General features: G+C 52.2%; 1 protein-coding gene across 1 annotated transcript in view; it reads left to right on the forward strand.

Annotated features, from left to right (window-relative positions):
- The window catches only part of LOC113206188 (metabotropic glutamate receptor 8-like), a 72273-nt gene extending 62801 nt beyond the window's left edge, over positions 1–9472 (forward strand). The window contains 5 exon segments of the mRNA XM_052269010.1: positions 330–446; positions 1130–1517; positions 2719–3020; positions 4794–4922; positions 5653–9472. Of these exon segments, the coding sequence (XP_052124970.1) occupies positions 330–446; positions 1130–1517; positions 2719–3020; positions 4794–4922; positions 5653–6360 (1644 nt within the window). The 3' untranslated portion in view covers positions 6361–9472.
- The last annotated feature ends 241 nt before the right edge of the window (positions 9473–9713 follow it).

The raw sequence follows: 9713 nt of genomic DNA on the forward strand, positions 1-9713 counted from the left end.
ACCCCTCGCCCCGCCTCACCCCCGCCCCACCACTTCCGCCATCCTTCTTCGGAGTGTACGCCTCGCTCATAGTGTGCACGAATCAGAACATATCGAACCTTATTATTCCAAAAAGTTTCTATAGACCCTTGGAACGAGGAAGCACCTGAGAGCACCCTATAGTTGTTGTTGTGCGGAATAGTCGATTATGCCCGAATATCTCTCTCACGTTTCCCCATTAAGCTAGCTGAGTCCAGTTTGGCGTTTTCCCTACACTTATTCTCTTTCAAGTAAAACGAGCGGGGAACAACTGGGTTGTTTATTGTATCTTTTTCTTACTCTGCTTCCAGGACAATTGCTGCTGGAGCTGCGTACCGTGCGCGAACAACGCGTACGTGAACAACGACACGTGCGTCACCTGCATCATGGGCTGGGCTCCCACTCAGGATCGAGCCGACTGCTACAAGGTACCAACGCAATTACATGCACGACAGAACTAAAAGTGAGGAGAATGGTCGAGCAGTACTTCCAACTCTAGAGACCGCCCATATTATGTGCCGCTGGAAAAATTAGCTCACTCCAGCAGATCTAAAACAAAGGAGACGTGCACACTAAACCCTTGTGCATTTCGTTGTGCATACTTGCAAAATTTTATACAGCCACAAGTATGCACAAATTTTTATGCATAATTGTGTTAAAAAGTGCATAATTATGCACACACTGTTACATAGTTCCGCATAAAATTGTGCATAATGTTATGGCTGTATAAAATTCTGCAAGTTTTGTGCACAACAAAGTGCATAAGGATTTAGTGTGCATACAAAAATTATGTCGAGCCAACGAACAAATACTGTTCTTTTATTTGAATTACCGCTCTTCGGCCATCCAAAAAGTGCGTCCGTCATCTGCCGTTACGAAATTGCGAAGTTCAGCCAAATGCAAGGTCTCTTAGAGCGCCTGGTAGGTAGGCAACACGTGCACGCGTGTACTGCGGGATTGCCTACCCCGAGTATCGCAGGCGCCGAGCTCTCGTAATTTGCCGAATAATCGAATGAATCTGAAAAACTAATGTACTTTCCAAGGCAATACTCAAATCAAAGAATCAATATTAAACTGTAGAAAATGTGCTAACACCGACCAAATGTTTCAGATCAATCCCACGGTGCTGGGGTGGGGCTCGCCGTGGGCGTTCGTGCCGCTCATCTACACGACCTTCATGATCGTCTGGACGGTGATCACCGTCGTCGTGTTCATCCGCTTCAACGCCACCCCGGTGATCATGGCCTCGGGCCGCGAGCTCTGCTACGTGCTGCTGCTCGGCTGCATGCTGTGCTTCGCCACGCCCGTCGTGCTGCTGTCGCGGCCCGGCACCGAGACCTGCTTCGTGTCCAGGATCATGCCGGGGCTGGCGCTCTCCATCTGCTACTCGGCCATCCTCACCAAGACCAACCGGATATCGAGGATCTTTAACCAGGGCGCGCGCAGCATCCGTCGCCCGGCCTGCACCTCGCCGCGGTCGCAGGTCGCCATCTGCTCGGGTGGGTGCGGGCCGAGCCCCTTAAAGACAAATATTTTTAAGGACGAATGTTTTTCTTTTTTTTTGCTTTGTTGTTTTGTATTCAAAATAATGATGGCATCTTAGCTGTGATGGTGAACCATAAAGTGGGAGGTACAGGCAGCCCGTATGATCTCATACAGTTGTCTCGCGGCCATTTTCGTGGGTTTATCGGCAACAACCTCGACAAGGATGATGCTGCCCCATCTACGATGCTGTGGTTATTGGGGTGAAAAGGACGCAGAGGGCAGATTTCATTTTTAAAGAGGTCATGAAGCACAATGCAGCCGTGGGTAGTGTACGTACAAGCCGCCGCCGTACCGCTGGCCTGCTGCCCCGCCCGCCGGGTCCGAGGGCCAATAATTAATACCCGCTAATGACCTGGTTAACACGGAGCCCGGGCCGGCGTTGGCGCCCCGGGACTCGCAACGGACTCCAAAGGGATTTCAGGGAGCTCCCCGCGCCGTAGCAGCGAGGCTGGGCCTTCTATTATCCCTCAGACTCTTCCATGTTTTATTCGCTTGTTTTCGGTCTTTTAGACTTGATGGCCGGGGGACTTTGGGAAAAAGCTCGTCCCCTTTGCCTCCGTCCGCCTTCCCCCGCGTCTCTGGAAGGGGAGCAGGGCCTCCTGCGTACTTCAACCTCGCCAGGCGTGAACACAAGAAGAGCGGGGGCGGGGCGGGGCTCCAGAAACCGAGAGAGGCGAGGCGGGGTGTGGCATTTCCAAACCCTATTAGAGGAGTTAGAGAACAGTTGATTACACCGACGGCGCTGCGCGGGCGCGCCGCCGCGGCCCGGCCACCGCCGCGGGAAACTCTCCCCTGTCGCGGAATTAAAATCCGAGTTAGGCGACCACGAGATTGTTGTTTTGTCGCGATAAAAGAAAGCCAAATTTATATGCGCTGTGCGCGCTCTTCTCTTGGAAAGGGGTATCGGTAGGGGTCGACGAGGAGGGGTGGTGCACAGTATAAAGCGCGTCGATACTCGGTGGCGCGAAAAGGCCACACGCCCGGATGGACCATTTGTCGGGGGAACTATGTTCCACCGGTTACTACAGCCCGCACCCAAATGTAATTGGGTTTGACCGCGCGGATCGTTCGACGACCCCAACGCCCCGAGTTTCCTCCTTCGTTAAGGTAAAAGCTCTCCTCCGCAAGGTCCTGACGGCGCTCTCCTGTTTGCAGCGCTGGTGATGATCCAGGTGGTGGTGTCGGGCGTGTGGATCTGGTACGAGCCGCCGGCCACCTCGGAGCTGCACACCGACCTGCACACCGTCATGCTGACCTGCGCCGAGTCCACCGAGTCGCTCATGACGTCGCTGCTCTTCAACTTCTTCCTCATCGCGCTCTGCACGCTGTACGCCTTCAAGACGCGCAAGATCCCGGAGAACTTCAACGAGGCCAAGTACATCAGCTTCACCATGTACAGCACGTGCATCGTGTGGCTCGCCTTCATCCCCATCTACTTTGGCACCATGGACCACAAGGTGAGAGGCCGACGCGCGTTTGTTCTTTCTTTTTCCGCTGTACTGAAGCTTTTAGTGATAGCTGGCCACATGCTAACTTTTGGCAAATTTAGATTAGAAAGTGTGCTTTTTAAAAAAATTATTTTTACCATGCTTTTGGAGAAATCTGTTTTATGTAAAGTCGCCGAGGCTGCGTCGGCGAGCTGCTCCTCAGTGACAAAGCTCTGCTAGCTGCGGTGCAACCCGAAACCCTATTACCGCTCTGGAGAGAAGGGCACTGCTGGCCCCTGTGCTGGTTCGCCGCGCGCGCCGTGTCGGGCATGCCTGTGAAGTGCGAGCCGAGCCCCCCGCTGGCTCCTCCCAGCAAGCCCGACCAAGACGGCGGCACCTGCGGGCGGCGGCCTGGGTACCTTAGGGCGGCGGGGGCGCGGCGGGGGGCAGTTGCCTGATCAGGTTAGGTGCAGCGGCCCCCGCCCCGCGAGGGCTCTGCACCGCCCGCCCCAACTTGGCCCGTTGCGGCCTGGCCCGTGGGCCGCGCCCCTCCTCCGCCCCACCCCCTCCTCCGCCCCGCCCTCAAACTCATTGAGCCTTGTTGGTGATCGCCGCCTCCGGGCAGAAACTTGACGATGAGGCACTGCCGGGTGGGGAGGGAGAGGCGAGCGCGCAGGGGCGGCGGCCCGGGCCGATGCCGCCACCTTCCTCTATGCAAATAGGCCGAAAGACCTCTGGCGCCACGGCGGGCGGTCCCCTGAGCTTTTAGCTAAAGTTTGTGCCCCCCGCCCTCTCCTCTGCTCATTGGGGCGTGCGGGGAGGGGCGGGGCGGGCGAGGAGGCGACTTCCCCCGAGGGTCCTGATCCCAGTGGCCCAGGGCGGCGCCAGCCACAGGTTTGACCAGGGCCGGACGCCCGGGCCGGGCTGGGCCAGGTCCCGGGTGCGCACCCCGTGGCCCCCGCCGCGCACCCGCACAAGTGCGAGCGGGCCGAGAGAGACCCATATCACGGGTAAAACGTCAGAAATTAGCATCGCCCGGCTGCCGGTGGCAGGGGCAGTGCGGCGGGGCCCCGCCAGCGGTGGGGTCGGAGGGCCTCTTTTAATTTTCATGCAATATTGTGTGAGGTTGCTGCGGGCTGCTGCTGCCGCTGCTGCTGGGGGAGCTGGCCGGGCCGGGGTGGGAAAGCGGGGTAGGCCGGGGTTCCCTCCGGGGAAACGGCCGCGCTGCTGCTGTCGCTATACGCTGTAGAAGCAACAATTATGAAAGAAAGGAAGGGGGAGCCAGAGAAGAGGCAGGGCCAAGGCTCGGGCGGGGCGCTTGAGCTGCTTCCGCTTATGAAAATACCAAAGGGAGGCCCTGCCTGGCCGTCCCGTCCTTTATCAAACTAGCGGTGGCAGGTCGGCCGACAGCCCGTCCAGCCGCGCGCTGAGTCGCGCCGTGCTGGTTAGGCAACCCATCGTGACCGCCCGCGCGGCGGGGACCGCGCGACGGTCTGGTTGTCTGGTCGCCTGGTCGCCTACGCGTTTCTTGCTGATTCAGTTCCGGTTATTCTCATTTTGTTCCCGACTTTCGCGACGTCGTCTTTGAGATTCATCTGTAGCTGCCTGTATTCTGTTTGTCGCTTTGCGCCTCATTAGTGGCTGAAAATTTGTTGCTGTGTTTTATTTGGCTGTAATTAGATGGTAGGTTTGTTTTGTTTTGTTTTTTGTTATTTTTTGTACTCTTACTGACAATACATCTTTATCATTGTCCCACCTTGGTCGGCATTTTTCGCGTCTTTGAATCGTCCCCACTTGTTTCAGGTCCGGACAGCTGCCATGTCCATGTGTGTCGAGATCAGCGCGACGGTCGTGCTGGGATGCCTGTTCGTGCCCAAGGTCTACCTCGTCCTGTTCCAGCCCTACAAGAACGTACGCCAGAACCACATTCAGGTATAACGAAAACAAAACTACTACAGCCCCGATCATGTGCCACATTTGCAACTAACGGTCGCGAGGGAAACCATAATATAATTAGAGTCTTGTTCAAAGATTTTAAATTTGTATTATTCGCTCCCTTGCTGTGTAAGATTGTTCTTGGGTTTGGTTGCCGCGGGCTGTGGCTCACCTGGGGCCGTTTCTCTTATCCCAACCTCAGCTTTACCTTGCCCATTCTGTAAGCAGAACGCAGCAGGGCGCGCTGGGGCGGGGCGCGGCGGCGGAGCTGGGGCGGTTCTAGAATGCATGATCCGTGAGCGCGCCGCGCACGGCGGGCGCACCCGCTCTCTACGACTGATCCTGATGACGTATGAGGAGTGAGAGGGGGCCGGCAGTGTTCTGTAGGAGGAAGAGAAAGAGAGAAGGGGCCGGAGGGAGGTGGTAGGGGGTACACGAAAGGTATTCCGCCATTTTACTTTGATGCAGGGGTAGGGTAGTTGGGGGGGGGGGGGCAGGATTCCCTCTCCTGCATTGCAAAGTGTGGGGAAGGTGGGCGAGCAGAACAGGCTTTGGCCCTCACTCTTCCCGACCCTAAGTAGCTGTTCCCAGAGGCGGCGCCGGGAGGGCCGGGCCGGCCTCGCATGGGGTTACTGGGCTGCGCGGCTGCGCGGCTGTGCGGGGTGGGACGCGCGGGACCAGGTCTTCACCTTGAACACTTAAACACCTTCCTCTCGTCTTGTTGCAGTCGGGCCGCGGGATGAAGTTCGCGGGCGGCCCGAGCCGCAGCGAGCGCGCGCAGACCACCGGGATGCAGTCGTCGCAGTTGCAGCAGTCGCAGATCTCCTCCGTGACGCCGTCGGGCGGCGGAGGAGGACAGCCGCAGCCCTCGGCCTCGTCGGCGACCTCGACCACGCCGACGCCCGCCCCGGCGCCGCAGCTGCAGCAGCTGCAGGTGCCGCCGCAGCAGCAGCCGGCCCAGCAGCTGGCGCCACCCAAGCAGACGCCGCCGCTCCAGCCCAAGACCCCCACGCGCGAGGAGCTGGTGCTCAGCACCAACAACCTCATCCAGGCCACCCCCGTGCCCGCCCCTGCGCCGGCATCCGCCCCCGCCCCCGTGCGCCACCTCCCCCGACAAAAGACCCTGGACAAGGAGCGGGCGCCGCCCCCGCCCCAGCAGCAGCGGGAGAAGGACGACAGGGGGCGCACGGAGGACGGGGAGGACGACGAGGAGGGGGAGGAGGAGGAAGAGGAGGAGGAGGCCGCCAGCGGGGTCCCCAGCGGAGCCTTTCTGGCGGCCGTCCCCGGCGCGGCTGAGGCGCCCCCGGTGCCCCAGTACAACCACCACGCCCTGGCTGGCAGGGAGTCTCTCGAGGGCCAGGAGGACCTCCCGTGCTGCAGAGCGACCATGGACCTTTTCCCCGGGGGCATGGCGGAGGAGTCGAGCAACCTCTAGCAGTATTATAGCCTTTTCTGCGGAAAAGGAAAAGATTTGTGTAAACAGTGAGCACAGCGGGGCGCAGTGTGGAGGTGAACCGCGCGCTCGCAAAGCGTTCAGACTTTTATTTTATTGTAGGACATTGAAATTAAATTTTTACTGCTGGGCAGTGTTTAGAGACGACTAGACGAGGAGTACAGTAGTTTGCTGGTTGTCGTGGTGCTGAATTTCTCTTTGGTACTCGACTACGCAGAGATTTTATATACAGGGTGGGTGTTTTAAGCCGCTCTCCCTTCTGGTTTTACTTGTACAGCATGCAGGTGTACAAACGAGTTACCATGAGGCGCCGCGGGGAGAGTCAGGACGCGAGCCCGCCCACACATCTGCATGGGATACATTAAAACCAGAAGGGGTGCGGCTTGAAAACAGCACCCTGTGCTGCAGCATTATAACCATTCTTTAAAAACTTCTGATGATATTTGTAAAAAGTAGATACTGCTTTGATAATCAGTTTTCTTACATTTGCGATAGGGTTCAAATAAATCAATAAATGTTGGCTGTTTAACATGTTTTAAAAATTATAGACCTATTTGCAAAATAGATAATTTGTCGGTAGTATCACTATTTTACCAGTTTCATTTTGGCAGAGATTTTACACCTATGATTTAAACCAAGACATCACAATAACCTGGTCACGCTGCAACGCTGCACTTGGTGTGCTAATTAATGACTACACGAGAAAATTATTGTAATTAGAAACGGTGCATGTTACCGAGAATACCATAATTTCAGAATTGACAGCAGCGACATGAAAAATGTTGTCCTTTAATTTAGTTCCCAATTTAATTTTTGTGACTTGTTATTAAGAGTTATAGTTTATCATAATTGTTGCCAAAAGTGCTTTTTTGCTTGTTGTGTACATTATGTAATTAGCCGAGGATCCACCTCACTGTTGTTGTATTTGTGGTAGACTATCTGGTATAGATGTTATGTCTTGATGACTAGTCTAGAGATTCTTTTACATATTCTTAAATTGTGTTGATTCTAAAAAAACTAAATGTGATATACATTATTTGGACGGATAAAAGAAAGATTTAAGTTCAGACTAAATAATTAGGTTTGTTCCTGTTAACTGTAAGAATGCTTTTTGTAATATCTAGTCCTGAATCTTATCAGGAAACTGTTCCTATTGCAAAATTAGAAATTCAAGAGACTCACATAAATTTATTCTTTGTCTTTTTTAAAAATATGAAATTTTGTCATAAAACCATAAAACAATTATTGTGTTACCTTTATTAACCTTTATCAAGAATGAGAAGTGATGGAGTCGCAAAGAAATCATTATCTCTCACCATATTTCCTAATAGATAAAATGTTCAATTTCTCCTTAAAGCACATTTTTAATAAGATTTGTCAATCAAATGTTTCAGTCCTCATGCACTCTTATCTTTGTTTTCTTTCTCTCGGTATTTCGATTTTTCTGCTTCTCTTGGTGGCTTCATAACTTCCATCTCCTGTTAACATTCTCTTGATGTTTAGAAAGCTCAACTTCTTAGTGTGTATTTTTATAAACTTGTGATTTTATCATGTTACAAGATGACTGTGTTTTAGTCTTAAGATGCTATTGTTGTATGTATAACTGATACACTCCTAAATACTACTGTTATTAGTAGGATGTACTGAATTGCGCTCAGAGATTAATTGATTGTTCTAAATATGCGAATAATCCTACAAAAGGCTTTAGTCTGGTATACAAGTGTTGTGCCAATGGCCTTTTTTGATGTCACAAACTTTCTCTGAAAAGTGTAATAATATGTCGCGTTTTGTGTCACAATAATGTTACTTTACAGATCCATGGTCTGTGTTTGTCGTAATTGATATCTCATCTTTGAGCATGTGCCATAGTAAGTACTCATTAGTTTATTGACTAAGCAATACATTACGACCCTTGGTTGTTGTTGTTGTTGTTGTATAGTTCTTGTATATGTTCTTTTTTTACAAAAGACTTTGAGAGTGTTTCTGTGGTATTAGTACCTCTGTCCGTGGTTGAGCCCCGCGAACTGCATTTACAGAAAATGAATTGCTTAGTTTGAAATTTGAATTTTTTTTTCATTCAACCAATGTGGTGCTTCTCGTTTACATTGGCAACCGAAAAAAATATTCTAAACCCATAAGACTGAGCCACGGACTCTCACGTTTTGAAGAAAGATTTCAATTTCAAATTATATGCCAAGATTTAATGATGATACAGGCTGGAATTAAATACATCGGTCCGGGATTCTGTTCACTTAGGGATTTAGAACTCTAGATAGTAAATGAAACAAAAGAGCGACGAAGATGTTTGATAGCAAGGATATCACTTGTAATCTCTGAACTGCGGAGCCCAGCTCACAGATTTCAATGTGACTTTACTTTTATTCTTTTTTTATGTTCAGTCCGTAGCAAAAGTGTAACAGTCGTAATTCTCCGAAAGTTCGCTAACAAGACTCGTCCACTTCCTAATTTCAAAACTTTCCGAAAGAAACAGCAGCGCGCGGAACTTCGGCGTCTTCGAATTTCGTGCACGTTCGTACGTCCGAAGGGCCGTTGCCGTTAGGCGGCCGGAGTGAGTTAAAAAGAATCTCGTGCCGAATGTGTCTTGTCCCCCGCCCCACCCCTGACCCCTGCTGGGGCCGGGCCGTAAATCCTTCGATGCCCTCCCACGTGTCATCCACGTGTTCTTCGTGTGCCAGGCACGTGCCGGCCACGTGTCCTCCGTGTGTCGGGCGCGTGCCGGCCACGCGTGCTTCGTGTGCCATGTTCGTGCCATGTTCGTGCCATGCACGAGCCAGTCGTGTGCCGCCCTCTTCCCGTGCCGGCCCGGCGCCGCGCCGCATCGTGTAGACTTAAGGTTATCGTTAAGAGGGTTCGATAAGTAATATCAGTAATACTTGTTTTCGCGTGGCGAGCAAACCCAATTTCCTGTTTGGCACTGCTGTCCGCTGTTCCGAGAGGACGGGCAGGCGTCCTTATGTCTGTTTAAGTTTGTTCTAATTTGGACTATGCTGTGCATTGGAGAAGAATTAGGAACGCTAGGGGAAAAAAATGTAATAATGTCTAAGTGTTGTGAATAAAATTATGAGTTCAATTATGCCTTGCACTGTTTTATTTATGTCTCTATTTTTCGCATCATCGCTGAATTTTCTTGACTGTCTCCGAAGTACATTCAGTCATGTTGGTGGCAACAATAATGTGATTCTTAAGTTTTTCAAACATCATGATGGCGGTGTGGGAACCCATTGATGTGTCCGTTGCAGAGTTGTTGGAAAGAGAAGTGAGAGCGAGAGTTATAGAGAGAGTGAGAGAGTTGGGGGAGTCGAGGGGGGAGGTGA

The sequence above is a fragment of the Frankliniella occidentalis genome, unplaced genomic scaffold (genome assembly GCF_000697945.3).
Source record: "Frankliniella occidentalis isolate FOCC.00 unplaced genomic scaffold, Focc_3.1 Scaffold80, whole genome shotgun sequence".
NCBI lineage: Eukaryota > Metazoa > Arthropoda > Insecta > Thysanoptera > Thripidae > Frankliniella > Frankliniella occidentalis.